The 23915-nt window shown below is 53.7% G+C and overlaps 10 protein-coding genes across 10 annotated transcripts; 6 read left to right on the forward strand and 4 right to left on the reverse strand.

Annotated features, from left to right (window-relative positions):
• Positions 1 to 1688: 1688 nt before the first annotated feature.
• Positions 1689 to 2657, reverse strand: BU25DRAFT_348684 (uncharacterized protein; the record flags this gene model as incomplete). The annotated part of the gene is made up of 1 exon (XM_033703214.1): positions 1689 to 2657. The coding sequence occupies one exon, from the start codon at positions 2655 to 2657 to the stop codon at positions 1689 to 1691; it is 969 nt and encodes a 322-aa protein (XP_033558401.1).
• Positions 2608 to 3317, reverse strand: BU25DRAFT_413769 (uncharacterized protein). The gene has a single exon (XM_033707114.1). It carries the CDS (start codon positions 3039 to 3041, stop codon positions 2820 to 2822), a length of 222 nt encoding a protein of 73 aa, XP_033558402.1. The 5' UTR covers positions 3042 to 3317; the 3' UTR covers positions 2608 to 2819.
• Positions 2876 to 5789, forward strand: BU25DRAFT_163511 (DNA/RNA polymerase). The gene is made up of 5 exons (XM_033700753.1): positions 2876 to 3202; positions 3363 to 3368; positions 3450 to 3563; positions 3709 to 4048; positions 4287 to 5789. Exons 1-5 carry the CDS (start codon positions 3143 to 3145, stop codon positions 5636 to 5638), a joined length of 1872 nt encoding a protein of 623 aa, XP_033558403.1. The 5' UTR covers positions 2876 to 3142; the 3' UTR covers positions 5639 to 5789.
• A 150-nt stretch (positions 5790 to 5939) lies between these two features.
• On the forward strand, positions 5940 to 7153 carry BU25DRAFT_461394 (MFS general substrate transporter; the record flags this gene model as incomplete). The annotated part of the gene is made up of 3 exons (XM_033710439.1): positions 5940 to 6341; positions 6390 to 6656; positions 6713 to 7153. The coding sequence occupies 3 exons, from the start codon at positions 5940 to 5942 to the stop codon at positions 7151 to 7153; spliced, it is 1110 nt and encodes a 369-aa protein (XP_033558404.1).
• A 678-nt stretch (positions 7154 to 7831) lies between these two features.
• On the forward strand, positions 7832 to 9731 carry BU25DRAFT_374582 (sphingosine-1-phosphate lyase-like protein). Its single transcript, XM_033704067.1, has 2 exons — positions 7832 to 7983; positions 8038 to 9731. Exons 1-2 carry the CDS (start codon positions 7886 to 7888, stop codon positions 9641 to 9643), a joined length of 1704 nt encoding a protein of 567 aa, XP_033558405.1. The 5' UTR covers positions 7832 to 7885; the 3' UTR covers positions 9644 to 9731.
• Positions 9612 to 10608, reverse strand: BU25DRAFT_413774 (ribosomal protein L16). The gene is made up of 3 exons (XM_033707115.1): positions 10515 to 10608; positions 9981 to 10466; positions 9612 to 9911 (listed from the first exon to the last, which is right to left on the reverse strand). The coding sequence occupies exons 1-3, from the start codon at positions 10588 to 10590 to the stop codon at positions 9745 to 9747; spliced, it is 729 nt and encodes a 242-aa protein (XP_033558406.1). The 5' UTR covers positions 10591 to 10608; the 3' UTR covers positions 9612 to 9744.
• Positions 10609 to 10754: 146 nt separating this feature from the next.
• Positions 10755 to 14554, forward strand: BU25DRAFT_413775 (DNA replication factor C, large subunit). The gene is made up of 4 exons (XM_033707116.1): positions 10755 to 10953; positions 11116 to 11210; positions 11265 to 14084; positions 14136 to 14554. Exons 1-4 carry the CDS (start codon positions 10870 to 10872, stop codon positions 14491 to 14493), a joined length of 3357 nt encoding a protein of 1118 aa, XP_033558407.1. The 5' UTR covers positions 10755 to 10869; the 3' UTR covers positions 14494 to 14554.
• Positions 14555 to 14780: 226 nt separating this feature from the next.
• Positions 14781 to 15975, forward strand: BU25DRAFT_399477 (uncharacterized protein; the record flags this gene model as incomplete). The annotated part of the gene is made up of 1 exon (XM_033704942.1): positions 14781 to 15975. The coding sequence occupies exon 1, from the start codon at positions 14983 to 14985 to the stop codon at positions 15973 to 15975; it is 993 nt and encodes a 330-aa protein (XP_033558408.1). The 5' UTR covers positions 14781 to 14982.
• A 679-nt stretch (positions 15976 to 16654) lies between these two features.
• BU25DRAFT_433714 (FAD binding domain protein) lies at positions 16655 to 18300 on the forward strand (the record flags this gene model as incomplete). The annotated part of the gene is made up of 5 exons (XM_033708801.1): positions 16655 to 16691; positions 16722 to 16828; positions 16878 to 17129; positions 17160 to 17265; positions 17315 to 18300. The coding sequence occupies 5 exons, from the start codon at positions 16655 to 16657 to the stop codon at positions 18298 to 18300; spliced, it is 1488 nt and encodes a 495-aa protein (XP_033558409.1).
• Positions 18301 to 19037: 737 nt separating this feature from the next.
• BU25DRAFT_399479 (C6 transcription factor-like protein) lies at positions 19038 to 21876 on the reverse strand (the record flags this gene model as incomplete). Its single annotated transcript, XM_033704943.1, has 5 exons — positions 19038 to 20471; positions 20531 to 21288; positions 21344 to 21443; positions 21493 to 21602; positions 21736 to 21876. The coding sequence occupies 5 exons, from the start codon at positions 21874 to 21876 to the stop codon at positions 19241 to 19243; spliced, it is 2340 nt and encodes a 779-aa protein (XP_033558410.1). The 3' UTR covers positions 19038 to 19240.
• Between the last annotated feature and the right edge of the window lie 2039 nt (positions 21877 to 23915).

Below are 23915 nucleotides of genomic sequence, written 5' to 3' on the forward strand. Positions count from 1 at the left end.
CCCGATCTTTGCACCTTCCGGAATGAACCGACCCACCCAAATCTCCCACTCACCACACAGCGCGCCCAGCAAGAAGACACAACGCGCAAGCACCTCCACACGTTCTATCGAAATCATTAAACTACTTTTTAAACTACTTTTTAAACAACGTTGCCCGTGCGTCACCTCCCGCGCAGCGGCGGCGCACTGCTGCAAGCGGTACCTGACGGTTCTTCCCATTGTGGAAGCCGTTGGGAGCCTCGAATGTTCTTCTCTCTATTTCTGGCCCAGGGCTCCAAGCCCTGCGCGCCAAGCAGTGTGTAACCCGTACCGAAAGCGTTGGGTTGGTGGTACCTGGTGGTACGAGATTGGTGTGCACTTCGTTGCTCCTTTACGAGCTGAGACTACTAGTAGCGACTTTTGGCGAGGCAGATACGAGTGTAGTCGTGTTGTAGGCGTCTGCAGCGTTTGTGTTCCTGGAAGTTTCCGCTCGTACTCCCTAACGCTCTTCTTCCACTATTCGGTGTGGTGCAAGACGTTTGCGTGCAGCGCTGTACAGTCGCAGGTACCCGCGGGTGTGAACTTCACCACGGCTGGGTACAGCTACACCATGCAGATATCCCATGCAAAGTCTCTCGTGTAACGGACCGGTGCCAGCATCCGAGACAGCGATTCGGCTCTCCGCCTCGTTTTGACACGACACCAAACTACCATCATGAGATGCAAGACTGTTTCGTACAAGCACCTCGTGACACCTGACAGCGATACCCATAATTGCTTGACTACGTTCATGGATACTAGTATCATGTACACTCACACACACAGCCTTGCACTTGTGACAACCCCTCCTCGTGTTGCAAAACCGTTTCGTTTGCTCTCACACGATGCCGTTGCTCCACATCATTGCACATCCACAGGGAACATGAAGATGCAACGCCCGCGCCGCCCCACATCATCAAACAAAATTCGCCCAAATTCTTCCGCTTTGTAACTCCAGCCCCGCATTTAGCTCCAGTCAGCGCTTTCATCCACTTTTCAGTCCAGGGATCTCTCGTGCCCGGACCCAAAGCCTATTTCAAGCATAGTCTCCCATATTCGTATGACATCATTACAGGCCCAGCGAGTGCCTCACCCAGCGTTTCCGTGAACGCGTATGCAGGGGCAAATCGATGTGGTGTAATGTGTGAGTAGGCGTTGCATATGTGGAGCAAAGCGAATATTGTTCTGGAAGGCGTTGCAGGCGTTGTGGATGTGGGTGGGTGTGGTGTCGGGGTGTTCAGAATAGAAACATGTACATGTGTAAGATCGATCAACAGATGATCGCGTCCATCACCACTGGATGCGGTAATGACAAGGCGTCATTTCGGTACACACCTGTCAGGATCTTGGTGCTCGTGTTCGTGTAAGGTTTACTAGAGTTTGGACAACGATCACCACGTCTAAGATAGCTATGTTGGTTGGTAAGATATGTATTGTCAATAGCACAGCTACTGATGCTAGTAGTATGAGACTAGAAGATAGGTAGAGGTGGGGTAATAGGTAGGTAGTATGTACTATGCAAAGAAACGCGATGCGGTGGTGTAGCCTCCGAGGAGTGCTAATGCAGGTGGTATCATCGAAACAAACAACACCGAAAATGCTAAACGAACGCCCATGGGCCCTGTGCCCTGTAGTGTATCCAACGCCGCAATGTAGTGGTGCTCAACTCGTTAGCTGCTGTCGTCATCGCTGCCTGTCGAGGCTGTCGATACGTTGTCGCCAGGCAGCTTGCCTAGTGTCCACCGCCAGTCGCGACTGCGTTTCCGTCGGCCGGCGACGGGCGTCTGTGGGCAGGTGTCGCTGTCGTCCTCAGACTCAGACGAGTCCCGTTTATCTCCAAGTCTGGGTGGCTTTCTTTGACGAGGCGAGCTCTCTATTTTTGCAATGGTGGGCTTTTCTGAAAACGACTGGAGAGACAGCGAGGGCTTGCTGAGTTGGAGTTTGGGGGTGACCGAATGATGTGTCGCAGTAGCTTCTGATTCAGTGGAGGTTGAGTCTGTCGATGTGGACTCCAAGGACGTCAACGTCGAACTTGAAGACTCCAAATCTGAGTTGGCCCAGGTGTACTTGACGGTCTTGATCTCCTCTTCTAACGGCGTGCGAAAGGACACGCGCTTCTCTGCAGGGAACATGGGTCTGGAGGCCATCTTGCGTGGGACTATCCGGCTGTTGGCGAGGATGGAGTTGAGGTTGTGGGGTTGCTTGTACGGTATTGTGCTGCTAGCTGATTCACTGGAGGCTGATGTGAGTGTTGATGAGGAGAGAGTCGAGGCTGAGTCAGGGGTGCATATGCTGGCTGGATTGGAGGTCGTGCTGCCAATCTCCAGGCGCAGCTTTGCAGGCGGTCCAGGTGGTGGTGCGACGAAAGTGTTTAGCGTGTTCGATGTGTTTGTTGTAGTAGTAGGCTCATATGCGTTGTTGAAGGTGTTGCGCACTGTGGGAGAGACTGCGCTGAGCGTGTCAAGCCGTAACGAGGCTCCTTTGCCAAAGATGCGGGGCTGGTGGGTGTTGACGGTGAGCTTAGGGCGCTGCGAGGGCCGCGAGGGCATTATAGGCAGCGAGGCGGCCATGGTGGACTGCAGCGCAGGTGACGATGAGAAGGTGGGCGGCGCGGGGTGTGATGATATAGTCGAGAGCATCATGGGTGAGACTTGCCGCACTCAGAAGCCAGGTGGGCGCAGACAGAGGCAGTGTGGCGGGGATCCGTCAGCCTTCTCTGGCCAGGTGCAGCGGTCGTATCTGTTGATGGATACGAGGTCGGTACTCCCAAATACAATGTTCTTTCTGAGGTTATCGTGGTATTATCGCGTATTGTCTATACTCGGAATCAAAGACTGCGCGCGGGGCCGCGCTGCTTTTGAGAAGCCCGCCGCCATCTCTCGTTTTGTGGTAGACGCGCGTGCTGCATGCTGAGCGGCTACCAGGTTATTTTTGGCAGGCACGCTAAGGAAACCTTGGACAAGCACAGAAGCGGCAGGGGCGACCCACTCACCACTAGCCCGTAGCGCCCTCTTGTTTTGCATCCTCCGCACCTGCTCCTCCACCAACGCGGCACCTGTCTGCGCAGGTCAGACTGCGAGCCGCCGACTCCCTCCGGCCAGGTGGCTTCGCAGTTCGCTTCGCAATGAACGGCCCTCGCAGGAAGAGGCTGAAGCGGCAGCTCGAGTCGACCATCATCCACTTTGTATGTCAGCACACAATACTCAACAGCCAGGCAACCCGTCGCGGTCGTTACACAGCCTTACCAAGGACGCCTGAACGCTGTGGACCACCTTGGCCATCGTCGTAATTGCTTGCGTCTGATCGTACTCAGCGTTGCTAACGTCCTGCCTGTACGAATTTAGGACTATGTACGTGTTGCCCTGTGCACCGAGAGTCACGACTAGGTTCAGATGACTGGCACCTGACATGGCTTACACGCGCTCGGTTAGGATTGCTTCTACGCTAGCGTCTTTGAGCGTGAGCAGCCACGCCTCAAGGCGCTTCCACTCGCCGTGCAGCAGAAGCAAATTGTTGTGACGTGCAATTACGAGGCTCGTCGAAGGGTACATCTCCCGTCTCCTGTCATACCTTCTTTACGTGCTGTTGCCCAGACATGGCTACGCAAGCATGGTCTTGTGCATTAACAGTAGCACACATGCATTGCTCGATTACAGCGTAAGCCAAGTATCAGTCTGCTGACTTGTTCAGGGATTGTACAAGCTGCAGCTGATTACAGAGGCGAAGAAGGTTTGTCCTGATGTGGTCATCGTCTTGGGCGAGGACCTCACACGGTTCAGAAATGCCTCGAAACAACTGTATGGCTTCCTGAGCTCCTTCTCTTGGAACTCGCGCTGTGAGCGACTTGGCTTTGATGAAGTCTGGCTCGATGTGTCTGATTTGGTCGACAATAACGTCACAACACTGAACCTGTCCAACCTTAGCAATTCTTTCTTTCGTCTGTCGAAGCATGATCCAACAGTAGGTTTCCAGTTTGATGCAACGAATTATGCTGGTCCTGTTTATCCAGAGACACCAAACGAAACACAGGGTGAGTTTCCCTATCTGTCGCGTTTTTGCAGGGCTGCATGAACTACATGCTTGTGCTTCTGGAGTGCCCCAGAAACTCAGAATGTGGCAAAGAAGCGGCTGTACTGTCTCATGGATACTACGCTATCGACAGGCATGACGCCAAGCACTTTCATCACATACTGGCATGAGATCATTATGTTTCCCCATGTTTCATGTTTCAGCACTGTCTTTCTCAATATACGTCTGACAGGCAACAGCAGTTACTATTTCGCATGGCCTTTTACACTTTCGCCTACTGCTAGCAAGCCACTTGGCTCAGCATATTCGACAAAAGCTTGAATATGATCTGGGCTACACAGCTACGGTAGGTGTGTCAACCAACAAGCTTCTTTCCAAGCTTGTTGGCAATCTGCACAAGCCGAACAGTCAAACGACACTGATACCGCCGTACACCGCGGACCATGATGAATGGGACAATGTAACTCCGTTCATCGACGACCACGAAGTTGGCAAGATACCAGGCATTGGCTTGAAGATCGCTCAGAAGCTTCGACGCCATGTTTTACAGAGACCAGCAGACTTCAACGCAGGTCTCGTGTACGGTGGAACTAAAGAAGACGTTCGGGTGCGAGATGTGCGCACCTACCCCGATATGGGCCCAGACGTCCTGGAGCGGATACTTGGTGGTCCAGGAACACTACATGGCATAGGCACTCGAGTTTGGGACCTTCTGAACGGCTCCGATGACACAGCCGTCAGTCAAGCTCGCGAGGTACCTCGACAGATCAGCATCGAAGATAGCTATATCCGGCTTGACACCATCGACGAAGTGGTCAAGCAGTTGCGCGTCTTAGCCATCAGTCTGCTTAGGAGGATACGCACCGACTTGGTAGAAGATGGCCAGGAGCCAACTGAGGACTCAGCTGCCACCAGCAGGCCAATCACTCAACGCTGGCTCGCCCATCCTAAAACCCTCCGCCTTTCGACACGTCCACGCCCACCACAGAACCCAGATGGAAGCCGCAATCGTTCATTCGCACGCATCTCTAGGTCAGCACCAATGCCAAACTTCATCTTTAGTCTGAAAGAGAGCATTGAGACACTTGCTGATAGGCTGATTCGCGAGACACTCATACCACTATTCAAACAGTTGCATCCTGAGAAGCAAGGATGGAATTTGAGCCTCGTCAATCTTGCCGCGACCAACATGGTGGAGGGAGCGAGTGAAAAAGGTGGAGCTGGCAGGGACATTGGTAAGATGTTCAGCCGGCAGGACGATGTACTGGCGCCCTTCAGGGTGCGGGACGGACCTGCTCAAGGGGACATGAAACATGTTGCAGAAGAGCAGCATATGGCAGGGGAGCATGCAGAACAGCTGCAAATCAGGGCCAAGCCTCACCAGTATGAGCCGAAATTTTCAACGAGCAGATTCGGCTCAGAAGATGTTCCTACACCATCTCAGGAATACGACACCGACATCGACATCGACGATACCCGGGAAGAAGATAACGATATGCTAGATGCTGACACGTACCGGTGTGATGAGTGCGGCGCCGTTATGCCGCTCTTCGCGATGGGTGCTCACGAGCGGTGGCATATTCAAAATTGAGTCGACGACACTATAGTCAAGTTTCTTTGATAGCAATGTAATATCAAGAACTGGAGGGGAACATACTAAGCGCTAAGCTTTCACACAGCTTTGCAGCCGAAGGGGGCCAAGCCTACGGTGAGAGCGGGGTACAACCTAGGTGCGCAAGGGTGAAGGTCAACAACCGAGGCAGCGCTGTCCTAATTCAGCATTACAACAAGCGATGATGAAGTATCCGTCTGTATTCTTCTCACATCGATAGTGAAGATAGCCGCGTCGATTGCATGCTACCAGGAACAAGACCTACAGACCTACCATCATAATGCCTCGGAACTCCTCAACAAAGCCTCTTCCTTCCACACCAGATCCAAATCCAAGTGCCATCAAACTAGCAAACCTTGAACTAGAAATAACGACAACCTTCTCAGACCAAACAACAACAGGCTCTCCAATTGACGGCGGTCACAAAGCATGGCGCCTTCTCCTCTCAGCCTTCGTGTTCGAATCCCTTCTCTGGGGTTTCCCATTATCCTTCGGTGTCTTCCAGGAACATTACACGCGAATTCAAGAATTCCGCAACAGTCCCTACATCTCCATCGTCGGCACCACCGCGTCCGGGATCTCGTACCTCGGCGCCCCGTTTGTGGTCCCGTTTATTCGCCGGTGGTCCAAGTACAGGACGCATATGATTCTTGTCGGCTGGCCGTTATTCATCATTGGCCTTGTAGCAGGGTCCTTTGCTGATTCACTGAGTACGCTGATCTTGACTCAGGGAGTGCTATATGGAATTGGGTTTATTATCTTCTACTACCCTATTCTGTCGATGGTGGACGAGTACTGGATTCGCCGGAGGGGCATGGCGTACGGGCTTCTTTGCAGTGCATCTGGTGTTAGTGGCGCGGTGACGCCGTTGAGTCTTCAAGCTCTCCTGAAGCAATACGGACATAGGACGACGCTGAGGGGCGTAGCGGTGTTTCTGTTTGTTGTGACGGGGCCGCTTATACCGTTGCTGAAGGGGAGGCCTGGGCAGAAGCAGAATGTCAGACTCATAACGGACTGGACGTTTCTGAAGAAACGGCTATTCTGGATCTACAGCGTCAGCAACCTACTCATGGGACTGGGCGCTTCTTCCCCGCGCTATTCCTCCCCTCATACGCAAGCTCGATTGGCCTCAGCACGTCAAAGGGCGCGCTACTACTTGCGCTCATGAGCGTTTCCCAAATCGCAGGCCAGTTCACATTCGGCTATCTCTCGGACAAGCGGACGTCAGTCAACGCACTCATCACTGTATCAGTATCCATCGCAGCGATTGCAACACTCAGTGCATGGGGTCTCGCACGCTCAATAGCACCCCTAATCCTCTTCGCACTCTTGTACGGCTTTTTCGGCGCTGGATACACCGCGATGTGGGCGAGGATGGCCACTGCTGTCAGTGAAGAACCTTCTGCTGCACAAGCCATCTTTGGGATGTTCAACTTTGGCAAGGGTGTTGGGAATATTGCTGCGGGCCCAATCAGCGCGGGGTTGTTGAGGTAGGCCACTGGTGATGGAGGGTATGGACATGGGACGTATAGGGCTGTCGTCTTGTTCACTGGGGTCTGTTTGCTGTTAAGCGCTGGGAGTTTGGGCGCGGTTCATGTTCAACCGAAGACATAGCGATCCATTAGGGAGACATTTTCGGATGAATGCAAAGTACGACACTGAACTCCTCGCTCTCGTGAGTGTACCGGCTGCCACGTCACTCGTGCAAAAAATTGCTCTCGTCGGACTGTTCCTGGCATGCTCAACACCTCGCCCATTCGCTAACTTGACCGCCAGATCTCATGGAGTGAGACAGCAGCACTATTTCCAGCCTTGTCTCCACAATTGTGGAGCAATATACTAATGCAGCGCTCCTGATAGAATCATGGTCACGAACTGTAAGCCTCGTGTTAGGGCCCACTCGAACAAGGAACCTCGCGATTGGGGACGTGTGGCGCCGTGGCAACAAAGCTCAGCCTCATGGGCAGTTTTCTCCGAAAGTGCAAAATGTGGCTGAGGGTGAGAAACACGGAAACGTGATATTCGCAAGGCTGACCAAAAAGAGAGATGGATGCTATGCTTCTGGAAGCTCTAGAAGCCCGTTGGAAGTGGAGTTCGGCAACCTTGGAAGCCGACTGTGACGTCCCCGCTTGTGACATGTGATGGCCGTGCAGCTTCAACGCACCGCCTTCGGCTCGCCTTCGCCATGATAGCTGTCAACCATCACAGTGACTACACAGCGTCACGATGCCGGGCTCCTCGCGTCTGCCCGTCAGTCTTCGCGACACGTTCAATGCGCACCGAGGGACGCCGAAAGGCCAGCTCGCCGTGCTGAACATCGAAGTGTATGCACCTTGGTATCTATAACATGCGCATAACTAATGTGAATGATCTTATAGGCTGCGCAACATTGTCTTCATCCTCTTCCTCCTCCGCTGGACACGGATCTTGTTCTACCAGCTCAAAGGCCGCGGCATCTTCGGTTCGCTGTCCGATCTCTATGTCGCCGTGAGACGCTACCTATACGGCGTGTTCCTGCGCCTCCCCGGCGTGCGCACCAAAGTTCAGACACAGATCTCCGAGTCGCTGCTCAAGCTTGAGCGCAAGCTCGTCCCCAGCGGCCCAGGCGTGGAGCGCATCACGACCCTGCCAAACCAAGGATGGAGCGAAGAAGAGGTGCGCAAGAAGCTGGGCGAGCTGGCAGACATGGAGCACACGCGCTGGGAAGACGGGCGCGTCAGCGGTGCCGTATACCACGGCGGTGATGAGCTGATCAGACTTCAGACGGAGGCTTTTGGCAAGTTCACCGTGGCGAACCCCATTCACCCCGACGTCTTCCCCGGCGTCAGGAAGATGGAAGCCGAGATCGTAGCCATGGTGCTCTCCCTCTTCAGCGCACCCGAGGGCGCTGTAGGCGTCACAACCAGCGGTGGCACCGAATCCATCCTCATGGCCTGCCTCTCCGCGCGCAACAAAGCCTACGCCGAGCGCGGCGTCACCCAGCCGGAGATGATCCTCCCCGAGACCGCACACACAGCCTTCCGCAAGGCCGGTGAGTACTTCAAGATCAAGATCCATCTCGTCGCGTGCAAGGCGCCCAGCTACAAAGTGCACCTCCCCTCCGTCTCGCGGCTGATAAACCCCAACACCGTCCTCCTGGTCGGCAGCGCACCCAACTTCCCCCACGGCATCATCGACGACATCGCGGGCCTCAGCAAACTGGCGCACAAGAAGAAACTGCCGCTGCACGTAGACTGCTGTCTGGGCTCCTTCATCATCCCGCTCCTCCCCAAAGCCGGCTTTGACTTCGAGCCCTTCGACTTCCGCCTCAAGGGCGTAACCAGCATATCCTGTGACACGCACAAATACGGGTTCGCGCCGAAGGGCAACAGCACTGTTCTGTACCGCTCAGACGATCTGCGGAAGTACCAGTATTTCATTTCCCCCGACTGGAGCGGCGGCGTGTACGCCAGCCCTTCGATCGCTGGAAGCAGGCCCGGCGCGCTGATCGCAGGGTGTTGGGCGTCCCTGGTTAAGCAGGGCGAGAGCGGGTACATTGACGCGTGCCACAAGATTGTCGGCGGGATGAAGAAGATCGAATCTGCTGTTCGCGAGAAACCTGAACTCAGCGCTGATCTCAAGATCATCGGGCGCCCGCTCGTCAGCGTCGTCGCGTTCCTCTCCAATACGCTGGATATCTACGACATCGCGGACGGCATGAGCGCGAAGGGATGGCATCTCAACGCGCTGCAGAATCCGGCTGCGATTCACGTAGCGGTTACGCTGCCGATTGTTGCGGTTGTGGATAAGCTGATTGGCGATTTGGTGGATGTGGTTGAGGACGTCAAGGAGCAGGAGCGCAAGAGGGTTGCTGAGGGCAAGGGGGCGAAGGGTGCGGTTAAGGGCGATACGGCGGCGTTGTATGGGGTTGCGGGGAGTTTGCCGAATAAGAGTGTTGTTGTGGATTTGGCGAAGGGGTTTTTGGATACTTTGTACAAGGTGTGAGGTTGGCTTTGAGTGATCTCTCTGCAGTGGCCCAATTTCTACATAGCGCAGGTCTCGTACACACAACTACAAACGTACTTGGACATGGTATTATACATTCTTCACAACGGCGCTGATGGCTGGTTCGCCGCGGCTGGGATCCTCGCCGCCTGCTGCTCAAGAGGAAGCAGCTTCCTCGGCCTCTTGAGATCCTCCTCTGTGACACCGTTCGCGAGCTTCGTGATGCCCATCACCGGCGCATCTCCCTTCTTGACGAACTCGTACAATCCTACCAACTGTTAGTCGTTCGAAAATCGACACGTCCCCCTTCAAACGCTTGGGATCTTGGTAGACTTACCAGGCAGTTTGTTCCCCGCCAACCTAAACGCATCCCTAACAACCTGCTCGTGCAGATCGCCCTTGATCTCAAAAATAATCTTGCTGACCGCCACCCTCGCCGTCCACCTATCAAAACTTCCCTTTCCCTTTCCCATACGCACGTCATTACCCGACGTGTACACACCAATATTCGCAGCAATGCGCATGTACATCCTGAACTTCATTCCCCTGAGCCTCTTACGAATCGTGTCCTCGGCAATCTTGAGCTGCTGCGCGCTGATGCGCCGGTCGTGGTCGCGCATTCGAAGGCCGTACTCGCCCCAGACGACTGTCGTGCCGCGCATGCTGCCGCCGGTAGGCACGCGGCATCGGCCTTTGCGTGATTTGCGGGATTCGCCGGCTTTGGGGGCGAGCCAGTTTTGGTGTGCCGGTGTGGACGAGAAGAAGCGGACGGCGGTGGGTTTAACGGCCGGTGTGAGGAATTGGCATCTGGGGAGCGCAGTTGCTGGAAGATGTTAATCGCGATCCATTTGAAGAGGCGTAGAAGTCGTACGTCTCGGCCGAGCAGCATTCAAGCTCAGGGAGCTGAATGAAGCCAGCAGGCTTTGCTGTATCCTGGGCGGCGGCATGGTGGTTGATGTGCGCTGTGACGGAAGTCCGCAACATACATTGATGTTGGGGTTCGAAGTTCTGAGTGCCAAGGTGTGGCTGCCAGTTGTGGCGCACTTGGCGCGTTTTGGAGCCTAATGACTTCGCGAGGTCGCGAGGCAGGCGCGTCCATCACGTCAATGCTGCCTCGTGGTGGAGAACGACTTAAGAACGCCCACCGCACCCATTGTTGTCGCATTGTCGTCAGCAAACTTTCGTATTAGCATGCATGCGTAATTGAAGACTGTTGTACTTTCAAAATGCCTGCCGACATTCGGAGCTTCTTTGGCGGAGGGCCGCCAAAGCTGAGCCAGGGCAGTGAGGGTTCGCAGAAGAAAGATGAGGTATGTACACACAACTGACGCAATTCTATGCTGCACGCAGGCCTCTTCTGGTCTTACTCATTGCCGTGGAATACCCGAATAACTCCACGCGCAACTAACTGAGGCCTCTCACGCTTGACACTGGTCACAACACAAAAGGGCTACAGCTGACGGTCGATACAGAAGCCTGCACCGAAGAAAGCAGCACCCAAAAAGGGCCGCGCGAGTCGAGTTGTAATGGACGAGTCTGACGACGACGACGAAGTCGAAGAAGTCAAGTCAGATAGATCCCATTGGCAGTGACGTGAAAGACTCGATCTGACAGCTGCCAGACCGAAGAAAGCGACACCCAAGAAACCAGCGCCGAGGAAACAGAAACGCGAACTCACGCCCGAGCTCGAAGAGACGACCACAACTGACTTCTTTGCGAAATCGAACAAGCCCAAACGGAGCGAACCTGTCAAAAAGGCCGTCGACAAGGCTGTCGAGACACCGAAGGCCACACCGAAAAAAGCGACCGGGCGAGCGTCAAAAATTGCCACACCAGCGACAAATGGCAGGGCATCCGGGAGAGCGAAGAAGCCAGTCACATCATACGCGGAGCAGGGCAATGGGAACGAATTCGACGATGACGATCTCGACAATGCAGACGATATCTTTGGAGACGACTACAAGAACAAGGGCAAGGACGACTACGTCGAGGGTGCAGACAGCGACGACGAGGATCTGCCGGTCAAGCTGCCACACCGAGAGACACCAGCGAAACCCGCCAAGCAACAGAAGAAAATCAAAGATGAAGATGACTTTGAGCCAGAGGAGGACGTCGACATGAAAGATGTCGATGCAGAAGATGAGTTCGTAGAGCCCGAGCTGGGAGACGGAGCTGTCAAGAGCGAGCGAAAGAAAACCACCGCTGGACGAAAGCGCAAATCGCCAGAACCAGACCTGGATGAAGAAGAGGAGTCAGAGAAGGAAAAGCCAAAAAAGAAGGCTGCAAAGAAAGCAGCTCCTGCCAAGTCACCTGCAAAGAAAGCAGCTCCTGCCAAGTCACCAGCAAAGAAGAAAGCAAAGAAAGAGGACGAGGCTGAGAGTGCGGACATCCAGGCCATCTACGACAGTATCCCGACCGTACGCGCGCCGACTCCTCCGCCTCAAGATCCGAACAAGAAGTTCGACTGGAGAGCAAACGCCGGTCGCAGTGAGCCAGCCCCACTGGGCGGAGGATCATCTGAGATGCCATCTGGATCTGAGACCTGTCTTGCTGGACTCAACTTCGTTTTCACCGGAGTTCTCCAGAAGTGGGGGCGTACCGAAGCGCAAGAACTCGTCAAGCGGCACGGAGGCAAAGTCACAGGCGCACCAAGCAAAAAGACAAACTATGTCGTTTTGGGTCAAGATGCTGGTCCCAGCAAGCTGCGCAAGATCCAAGAGATGGGCATCAAGACCATCGACGAGGACGGCTTAGCGTTGCTCATTGAAAAGCTCACAGAGGCTGGCAACAAGGGCGATTCGAAGGCACAAGCAGCACATAAAGAGAAACAGCGGAAAGAGGAGGAGCAGATCAAGAAACAGGCAGCTGAACTCGAACAGCAAGAGAAGCAACGCTTAAAGGAGCTAAAGGCAGCACAAACAGCCAAGGCAGCTGCTGGAAAGGCGACTGCTTCTGGCATCACTGCTGCTGCTCAGAGTGCCGGCCCCGATGTTGACTCTCGCTTGTGGACAACAAAGTATGCGCCATCGTCACTGAACCAGATCTGTGGCAATAAAGCTACGGTTGAGAAGATCCAGCGGTGGTTGCAGAAGTTTCCCAAGAACCTCAAGACTGGTTTCAAGCTCGCTGGCGCTGATGGCAGTGGTGTCTTCCGCGCGGTCATGCTCCATGGCCCACCAGGCATCGGCAAGACCACAGCAGCACATCTTGTCGCCAAGCTCGAAGGCTACGACATCGTTGAGAGAAACGCCAGTGATACTCGAAGCAAGAAGCTCATCGAAGAGGGCCTTCGTGGCGTGCTCAGCACGAACTCGTTGCACGGCTACTTCGCTGGTGACGGTCAGAAGGTCGAGGCATCCAAGAAGAAGCTGGTCTTGATCATGGATGAAGTCGATGGTATGTCAGCTGGTGATCGCGGAGGCGTGGGCGCACTTGCTGCTGTCTGCAAGAAGACTGAGATTCCGATGATCCTGATCTGCAACGACCGAAAGCTGCCGAAGATGAAGCCATTCGACTTCGTCACATACGACCTACCATTCCGACGGCCAACCGTTGATCAGATCCGCTCTCGTATCATGACCATCGCTTACCGCGAAGGCCTGAAGATGCCGGCACCTGTGATCAACGCATTGATCGAGGGTAGCCATGCCGATATCCGCCAAGTTGTCAACATGCTTTCCACCGCCAAGCTGGATGAAGAAGCAATGGACTTCGACAAAGGCAAGCAGATGAGCAAGAACTGGGAGAAGCACGTCATCTTGAAACCGTGGGACATCACGCAAAAGATCCTCGGTGGCGGCATGTTCGCTCAGAGTAGCAAAGCCACATTGAACGACAAGATCGAGCTGTACTTCAACGACCACGAGTTCAGTCCGCTCATGCTCCAGGAGAACTACCTTGGCACAAATCCGATCAAGGCTCTCAACTACTCTGGCAAGGAAAAGAACCTGAAGTCACTCGAGCTGGTATCTGAAGCCGCTGATAGCATCAGCGACGGAGATCTGGTCGACCGCATGATCCATGGTTCGCAGCAACAGTGGAGTCTCATGCCAACACATGCAGTCTTTAGTTTTGTCAGGCCTGCAAGCTTTGTGTCTGGCAGCACTGCCGGCAATCAGACTCGCTTCACATCATGGCTGGGCAAGAACAGCAGTCAAAACAAGCTCCTGCGACTTGTCAAGGAGATCCAGGCCCACATGCGGTTACGGTCGTCTGGCGACAGGCACGAGGTCCGACAACAGTACATCCCGGTCCTGTGGACGGAGATGGTCGACAAGCTGCAGAAAGGAGGCAAGGATGCTGTGCCCGAGATCATCGAGCTTATGGACAGCTACTTCCTGACGAAAGATGACTTCGATGCCATCATGGAGTTGGGCATTGGCCCAATGGACCAAGAGAAGGTCAAGATTGAGACACAGGCCAAGGCCACCTTCACACGATTGTAGGTTTATGACCCGCACTGTGACTTGAGCAGACGCTAACAGAGACGCAGATACAACCAGCAGTCACATCCTCTGCCGTTCATGAAGGCGTCATCGGTCGTAGCACCCAAGAAACAGGCCAAGGAGAAGCCCGATCTCGAAGAAGCCATCGAAGAGTCCGACGAGGGCGAGGTCATCGAAGAGGTCAAGGAAGAGGACGAGGACGTGGACGTGGACTTGTCCAAAGACAAGTATGTCAAGCAGCCGAAGAAGAAGGCGGCGCCAAAGAAGAAGGTTGCTGCGACAGGCAAGGGCAAGAAGAGAGCGAAGGAAGAGAGCGAGGATGAAGAAGAGGAGGAGGAGGATGTCAAGCCGAAGGCGAAGGCGAAGGCTAAGGGCAAGGCGGCTGCTACCAAAGCAAAGAAGTAGTGAGTGAGCTTGAATGTTTAGATACACATGTACGTGCTAGGCGAGTGTTTGATATGGCTTTTGGGTACTGCTTAGCTAGACAGCATGTACGTGGCAATGATACCTCTTGAGCTGTCTTACAGGTGCTTGTCGAGCTAGCACTTTGTGATCAAGGCCGGACCACATACCGGGCATGCATGTGGTCAGGCGAGCAGTTGAGCGACCGGTGCTCTAGCGTGAACAAAGGGTCGCCCCACAAATTCGGGAAGACGTCGCGATCCACTTGGCAAGCTTAAATCCAACAAGACTCTGCCCTGACTCCCGCACAGTTCTTCTTACAGGCGCATTTGGTTCGAGATACCCACTGTTTTGCAGCTGTCGCTTTCCGGCCAATTACTGCAATATCGCATATACCCCAACACTTGGCGACTTTCACGACTCCAAAAGGAGCACGCGCACAACGCGCCACCCCTCCATTTAGCGACTGTGACGAGTGCCGCGGGGGGAGACATGGAAAACAACCAATCCGCCGCGCGCGCTGCGAAACGCTTCCTCGACGACCGCACGCGCAACGACTGGGCGTATCCTGGTCTACCACCTCCTTGGGAGCACAGCGACGAGGAAGTCCGCAACGCGGTTGATTTCCGCGAACGATACTATGGTGAGAGTGAAAGCAGCGACTCCGACATTGAGCCCACCACCGGCGCAAGCAAGGACGCAGAGCACGATGCCTACAAATTCGATAGCCCAGATGCCATCGGCGACGCAGTTGAGCGCACGCGAGAGCAGAGGCGCAAGCGCAGGAGAATGAGACTAGAGCAAGAAATGGCCGAGAACGAAGGCCTCCGGATCTGGGTAGAGAGAAGAGATGCATGGACCGGCGCAGCCAGCGTGTGCAAGTACGGTCCTCACTCGACTCCAAAATCACACCCTCCTTCCCCGATATCTCAGCACGACTCCGGCAACGGCGCAGAAGACACCATGCAACTGGACCCCACGCAACTCGACCCCACGCAACTCGACCCTGCGCAACTCGACCCTGCGCAACTCGACCCTGCGCAACTTGACCCCACATCACAACCCCCGTCCACTTCAGAAGACACGCCAGCTACATTCGACCTCTGCCCCGTAGCCCCGCGCCTCCTCTCCGACAACCCCATCCGCGCCAGCATAAACCCCAAAACGTACGCTGACATCTACGCCAAAATCGTGACATCCTCGCGCACACCCTCCGTGCCCATCAATCTGTCCGATATGACGAGAGCGCTGGTGCAGGGGTGGAAGGATACGAACGAGTGGCCGCCGAAGATTGGCGCTGTAGATCCGCTGGTGGGGAAGAAGAGGAGTAGCCATGGTGTGCTTGGGGGTGGGAGGGATGGGCTGGGGCGAGGGGAGGGAGGGGGGTTTATTCATAGACATCCACATTTGGAGAAGGGGGTTGGGAGCGTGAAGAAGATTTTGCATATGAATGGACATCATGGGGAGGGGGCGAAGGAGGGGTGAGGGAGGGGAGGCGGAAAAGAGATATCACTTTTGGACAAGTACACGTAAAGGAAAGCCAGCCATTTCTGACAGATGGTGGTTTGCTCAGGGTGGGACGCCTCTTGCTGATAGCATCCAGCGCCAAGTAACATGAAAGGCGTGCGTCATGAATGTTGGCCGCTATAGCAGACAACAATAGGCTGGTCGAGGGAACGCAGGCGCACTGCACGGCAACTGTGGATTCAGAACATCTATGGCAGCAGCGCAGAGTACATTGCTTTCGCGAAAAGAGACACTTGGTCAGTAATGACAGGTTTCATGCGGTTCACTTTTTGGCTGACGACATATACAGAATATGAATAAACTTGGTTAAACCCGTCATTGAACCCAGTGCTTTCCTGCTGGCGCCCCTCCTAAAGTTCGCAACTGCTGCAACCGGTGCTGAGTTTACCCCTGGCATGTGGGAAAACAAGCTTATCTCTTTGCGTAACCGAGCACCACTAAGGGATGATGGGCTCATCTCCTGGTACCTCGCCCCAATCATACGTCCGAGCCGCACAACTGCTCGAGAACTAGATGCCGACGAGGTTCTTGAGGCGGGCTGAAGCTGTTAGCTTAGGGATGGTCCTCGAGCTCTCAGTTGTCCCTTTTTCTCTTTGCTTCACCCCACCAACGCTGAATCGACCAAGTAAGCTTCAGGATGAGAGTATCACTTCCGGTCCTCGCGCTAGCTGCGTGTGCTCTATAACAAAGCTTCGAGCCAGCAGACTTCAATGTCACGGAGGTGCTGCTGAATGATGGCGTCAACGTCTCCGTACTTCCTGAGCTCTCAGGCCTAGTAGAGCGGTCAGGACTCAATGGCTGCACGACGGCTGTAAGTCTCCTGCTTCTAGGAACCACGCTGTCAAGATTCACCAATCTAGTACGACTCGCTCAAAGCCATATTTGGCTCCAATGTAGTCATTGAAGGAAGCACTGGATACGTCAAATTCAGCAGCGCTTACTGGAGTGCACAGCAGGAAGCTGTCAGTCCACACTGCATCTTCTACCCTACAAAAGCTCTCGATGTCTCAACACTAGTCTTGCTCTCACGCCTTACAGAGTGTCCATTCGCTGCGAAGAGTGGAGGCCATGCAGCTGTCGCAGGAGCCTCGAATATAGAGAGCGGTATCACTGTGGCCTTCTAGAAGATGAACGGTCTCAAGCTCTCTGCGGATAAGAAGGCCGTGGATGTTCAGCCAGGTAACGTCTGGCACGATGTTTACAGTGGACTTGAGGAGGACAACTTCGGTGTTGTAGGAGGCCATGTACGTGTATCAGTATTTGCTCCAATAACGACCACCTACTAGCATCTTCTCAGGTAGCGCCATTGGAGTCGGTGGTCTCATGCTCGGCTGGGCGTGCGACAACGTCGACTCCTTCGAAGTAGTGACGGCATCTGGTCTGATCGTCACTGCAACCCCAACATCTTACTCAGATCTCTTCTGGGCCCTTTGCGGTGGCGGAAACAACTTTGGCCTCGTCACCAACTTCAAGCTCAGAACTCTCCCCTTGGGTAAAATGTGGGGAGGTGTCCGCGTCCTCCTCGAGTCCCAATCCCCCGCTGCAATTGATGCCTTCATCAACCTGGGCAAAAACCCCGCTCACGACACCAAAGCCGCTCAGATCTTATCTTTCGTCGTCCAGGGCGGAACAAAAATCGCATCCGCGCAACTCGAATACGCCGAACCCAAGGCCAATGCCTCCATCTTTGCCGAATGGAACGCAATCACTCCTGCTGTAGACAACATTGGAAATCACACGCTCTTCGAACTCACAGAGATGCTCTCCGCTGCTAATCCGTACGGCGAAAGGCAAAGCTACTGGGCGCAGACGTACAAACTCGACAAGGACCTGTTGAACTACATCCTCGACGTCTTCTACGAGGAAGGCGATAAGATCTTTGATGTAGCGAACTTGCTGAACTCTCTGTCTCTGCAGGTCATCACTCTCCCGCAGATGCGAAACATGCAGCAAAACGGCGGCAACACCCTTGACCTCGATCTCACCCAGGGCCCGCTTCTACTAATCAATCCAGCGCCTGATGCCGCCCACGATGACCGCGTCAGCCAGATTTTCAACACGCTCATCCAGCGTACGGTCGTTGAAGCAAAAAAGAGGGGACTGGCGAGCCAGTACGTGTACATGAACTATGCGAGCAAGTACCAGGACGTTATTGCAGGTTATGGGGAGGGGAACAAGGCGAGGTTGCAGAGTATTGCGAGGATGTATGACACGAAAGAGGTGTTTCAGAAACTGCAGCGGGGGTACTTTAAATTGGATAGGGCGCCGGCGACATTAGGGTAGGCAATAGATGCTGATGTGATTGGGGTGATGTTTTTGAGCCATGTTAAGCGATTAAAGATTCATATGTCAGTGAACCAGTATCAAGCTCCGGTGGGATCCGAGCCTGAGAACGAAAGCCGGCCTTGACGATGGCTTGAGCTGTGCTAGTTCTCGTGGTGAGGATTCCGAGTCCTCTCCCTCTGATCCCATTGCTCCTTATATCTTGCTATTGTCCCCTTCTAGGGGGGTAATAGCGCAATATTTCATCATCAATCAGGCAAAGACTACTATGCTCACTGCCGCTGCCACACTTGCTGCAATCCGCGCCGTATCATTCCTCATTCAACGTGCCAGAGAGTGTACTGCCAGCGAGGCTCTTTGTACAGACTGTAGCAGACACAGCATTGCGAATAGGTCAGCCCCATAACTTCTATGCTGCGTAGACGGCGGTAAGGAGATCAGCATAACAAAGAAAGAGGGTGTCGTGTGGCTTTGGTGAAGAAATGATAGGGACAGGATGTGTATAGCCAGAGAAAGACCCGCCTTTTCGTACCCTGCTTCATATCCTGGAAGCAAAAGGTTGGGTCCACCTGTTGATTGCCAGGGGCTACCATTTTTCGCGAGACATGGCTGACTTAAGAGCACGCGCAAATCCAGTATTTCGGAATTATGATGAACAGCTCGACACCTCCTATGGATATATAAGTTGCCAGCACCGTGTTGCTGGCGCGCGCACAATTAGCGACTTCAGCCCCAATGACGTCAAAACCCAAACATCGACGTTGACCACCACACAGACTCGGACTCCACCTATACTACCTCTAAAAAGTATCACAGGAAGCCTACCATACCGAGCGCGATTGATGCTCAATTCGGTACCAGCCACCAAATCCCAAAACGATAAGAGCTATGTCAGTGTCACAAGGCAAAGAAAACGTTCTCCTGGTCCGCTGCCACTTCGTCACCTTGCCGTGTGATCACTATTGCTATATACGGCTATTCCGTTGTGTGCTGGGAACGTTGCGCCGGTCGATACGGCATCGTACGCTACATACGTCGCCACCGCAATATCTTGTGGAACGAATTGGTCTGGGGTGACCTGGGCTGGAAGATAGGCTGTCATGCTAGGACCAAGAGCATGCTGCTGTATATCGCTTCCGTGAGCGGATTCCATCCTCCAAATACCAGCCACGTGGGCAGGATATCGTCTCGACACCGTCTCGAAGGAGCTCATGGCGACTTGGTAGGCCCGTTCAGCTACAGGATCCTGCATGACTTGCAACCACCGAATCACCTTCTTTACGTAATAGATCAATAGCATGCTATCCTGCGACGTGGACGTAGGGTACGACAAGCCAAGCAGGAACACGGACACTGCCTGCATCATGTGGTGGACGATACACCACCAAGGACCCTGGTCGTATATGAAGTGAGCATTGGGCTCATCGGGGAGGAAGTCCACGACCATTTTCGCCGCCTCGATACAGCTGTTACCCATTCGTCTAGCAAAAGTCGCTTCATTCCCTTCTCTCCATGCTTGTCTTCGAGGGTTGAGACAGAGTCGCCCCAGCAACATCCTGGCGCCACAAAGCGGGAACGCAAGAAGCATGCGTTCACGAGAGAACGCCATGCTGGCGCTATTGATTGGCTCTTGGAAATTGAACTCCCTGGGAAGAGATAGCACCCATTGATCGAGGCGCTGACCCAACTGGGCCATCTCGTGCTGGTTTTCTGCTGCAGACCTAGTTATGGTTGATGCAGTATATAGCGACGTAAGTATGTTCTGGGTTATGATCGATAGCTGGACTGCAGCCTTGAAGTACGACCCAGAGTTCGCCTCCGTTGTACCGAGCCCCATAGGTGTACGAGGAGGATCAACAATACCGCTTGACCAACTTTGAGGCGTGGATATCAAGCTCGAGCTTCTCTTGCGCATTCGATATGCAGCTTCCATCTGGTCCGATATTTGTTCTTCCGTTACGGGGATTGGCAATGGAACCGAGCAACACGAGTCAACGATGATGCTGGGTCGACCAGTTACAATACTCAGAGTCCGCTCAAGCGAATACAGACTCCACCAGGTACGGACCAGTGTTTCTCGTTTCACTGCCGTCGCAGATGGGTCCTCATTACGGACATGAAGACCAAGGGTATACGCGAAACGGAGGGCTATGCCAATGACCGTCCAGGCACTATTTGTACAATCAGTAAAACTCTTAAGGAACCTTGGTCTTGGATAGGGTCAACATACCGGCTGACCTGTCCAATGGACAGCCAGTAAAACCCAAGAAGCCCAAGGCTCTGGATCTGAGGAACGTCCGAGTGTCTCGTCAAAGTAAATTCATTCAGACCGAATGCTCTGGCGCGAGCCTGGTAGATGAGATGGTCGCGTTCATCTGCTCGCCAACTAGCCTTTGACAAGTGCGAATACTTGGCGCCTATCGCGAACACAAGGTTGAGGATCGCCTGCCACATCGGGCTGAGGCGCGGTGCGTTGCCGTTCTGCAACGCTGTGAAGTACTTACGGAACTGGTCTTCGAAGGTCTTGCGGGGTAGGATTGGAAAAGAGTCGTGCACCTTGCTGATGTAGCAACCCAGAAGCCTCTCAGCGGTCTCCAGAGGTGGCAAGTCGTAAGGGTCGACGAAGAAATCGATGTCCACGCTCTCGCTATCGGTCCAGAAACTGTACGAGCTTATCTGTTCGTTACCGATGCCAGGTGCGTACGAACCTTGTCGGTGGAGAGCGCCAGCTTCATCGTCTGTTTGCTCCGATTGCGCAAGCGTAACAGCTCGTAGCCATTGAACCTCGGAATTCTTCCCAACGAAGCCAGTTGCACGCGCTCGATCGTTGATGTGTAGATCCTCGTCGAGAAGGCCCAATGACTCCGTATCGAGCCCATCCTGGTGGTCCAGAGCACCTAGTTCATGACTCTCTTGTGAGCCGTTGGCGTCAGTATCAGGGATTGATGGTGCTGTTGTTCGCCGAGACCCTGATATCTCCTCTTCAACCTGCAACCAAGTCAGAAATGAGAGCCGTTACTCACAAAATCGTTATCAAGCTTACGGCCTCTAAGAGATCTGCAATCCTGGCATCGTCGTCCGCATTTGCGCAAGATCTCAGTCCCTTCAAGAGACTAGCCATCTGCTGACATCGCTCCATGACGCTGACTCGGTCAGTATGAGTCGGAACAACGAGATCGGAACCACTCTCACATCTTCAACCTGTCTTTGCGAGGCATGATGTATACACACTCTCGATTCGTAGTCGCACAGTGCTTGCAATGCGGCCTTTCCCCAGTGCACTTGATCTTATGCGACCGACACTAGATTGGGGGGACATCGTTAGCCAAACAATCTTCGATGTCAACCTATGGACTAATTGCGAAAACCCTCGAGTACAAATATAGGAGTAGGCGTGCTTATATCGCTGTCCAGCTTTGAGGAATTACAACATACAGCTGTGCATGCGCGCGGAACACGGCGTCTGTCCTTCATTCCATTCTGTCCTTGACTGGGCCTCTGCAATCGGGGAATTGCGACTTTGCGTTGCGCGAGCGGCGTCGCGAAGTTCGTTAGGTATATCGGAGTTGAAGGCATTGTCTACGAGCGCGCACCGCCGGCCGAAAAGTTTTGATGCTCTAATGAACGATTGCTCATCCACGAGATGACAAGACTTCAGAGTACCGGTAATGAATGTGGCGGATGGAATGGGGAGACGTTAGCTTGGCTGGACCACTAACGTTCTGCTGGGGTTTGCCTATGCATGCGGCTCCAGTTTTAGCGAGAGTATGAATCAAGAGATGACCAGCAGGCCTTAAGGTTCGAGAGGCACCTTTGGGCCGCCCAGGTTCTTCACTAAACACACACCCCATTCTGGACATGTGCTGAGATAATCCTGCAGTTATCCGTCAAGAACATGGGAGACATTCGCCGCACCAATGAACAGTCGAGGGCACGCTCCAGGGACCTTCTGCTTTCATCCGCTTTTGGAACAAGCTCTGCTTGTGCTCCACATCCCTTCCAACGCCATCTGCTAGGATTGTACTCGCTACCTGTCAGCCTCTTCAGTATCTCTGGCGCTGCTGCGTACTGCTTGGCGGCTGAAGCTAGAATTCCTTGCAGCCAGCGCTCTGGACAACCAATGCATTCCCGTGGACCTCGACATCAGAAAGATGTATAACGGGCAAGAATACTACACCCTGGACGTATCTGCTCCCCGATGGATAATTACACTGTGGAAGATACTCCGTTGAGTCTGGAATTTCTCCCAGTCAGCTAATCTGCGCAGTTTCACTATGCGCGACCCGTCCTTAGAGTACAGAACCCGCCTGAGCTATTTCCGCATGTCTGGAGGCATCAAAGCCTCACCGGGAACCTTCACCTAGGCGAAAGTCGCCCTTTACGCCGATGCACGCTATAGAGATTCGATCGTTCAGCGCCATGTCGGGTCGAGGCCGCATAAAGTGGTAGCACGAGATACTGCGAGGACAACATGAACGCCTTCAGGCTGGCTTGAGTGGTGGATATACTGGCAGAGGTTCGCTAGATGGATTATGCAGAGCGGTTCCAAGCGCGTTGCGTAGCTGAGTTGCACGGCGTTGTGGAATTTCACGATGTCGATGGGTCATCGACGATGCATCGCGATAAATCTGTATTCGGTATGGGGTTACCGCCAACACGGTGCCTATCCGCACGAACATGGGAGTCTTAAATACCCTACTGGGCGTAATCATAGTGATGATGTAGCTCTGCCTCGAATCCAGGTTATCAGGTAGGTTTGTACATGCGTCTGTTTGAGCTGTAATTGGTGTACCACGTAGACAATGAATTGTGCAGAAACAACCGCGTACTTTGAGACCCTTGTCCAGATCAAACCTGGTGAAAGCCGGCCTGTGGGGCACATTCGTGCCGTCCCAGGATCTGACAACGAGTAGCTCGCAGCCCGGCAGTTGTTGTTTCGCTCGTCTGAAACTTCGCAATCGCGAAGTACGAGTGAAGAGGGTGTCAGAATGGTGTCACTGGCGCGTTGTGGTGACGGTATCCGAGGGGTTTCATTGGTCAGGATGCAGAAAAGATTAAACGGGCTCTGTGCGGCATCGGATGAACCGGCTCTTATGCACCCGTAATTTGTTCCTCAATACAATCCACCTGTGATTGGCGAGAATCTTCTTGTCAAGCCCATGCCTACCGCATTTTGCTATTCGATGTTCCCCCCGTGGACGCACCAATTACTGCAAGATGAAGCATCATGGAATGACCTTGAAGCCACAGAGCGCAGTTCCAAGGCCAAAACGATTCGGACACGCCTTCGAAATGTGTTGACAATGGTAGACAGTCTTCGCCCCGCTGCGTTTGGCGCAGTGTCGTATCATCGATCGGAGGAGCATTGATTGCCTAACGATCACTGGCACCTTAGCCCCTGGAAGCGACGTTCGTTCAATCGCAATCCATACCTACAATTGAATTTTCTCATGACGCAGGCATCAGACATTTCCACCGTTACCAAGACCCCGAACCTAACCCGCTGTATTCGTATCTACCCCTCGATAAGATCAGCATGCGAATATACTTGCATGAATCTTCTCAATCTGACATACAGCTCGTCAAAGCAACTGTCTCCATTATGTCTTCCTCGT

The sequence above is a fragment of the Macroventuria anomochaeta genome, assembly GCF_010093625.1.
Source record: "Macroventuria anomochaeta strain CBS 525.71 unplaced genomic scaffold BU25scaffold_32, whole genome shotgun sequence".
Taxonomy (NCBI): domain Eukaryota; kingdom Fungi; phylum Ascomycota; class Dothideomycetes; order Pleosporales; family Didymellaceae; genus Macroventuria; species Macroventuria anomochaeta.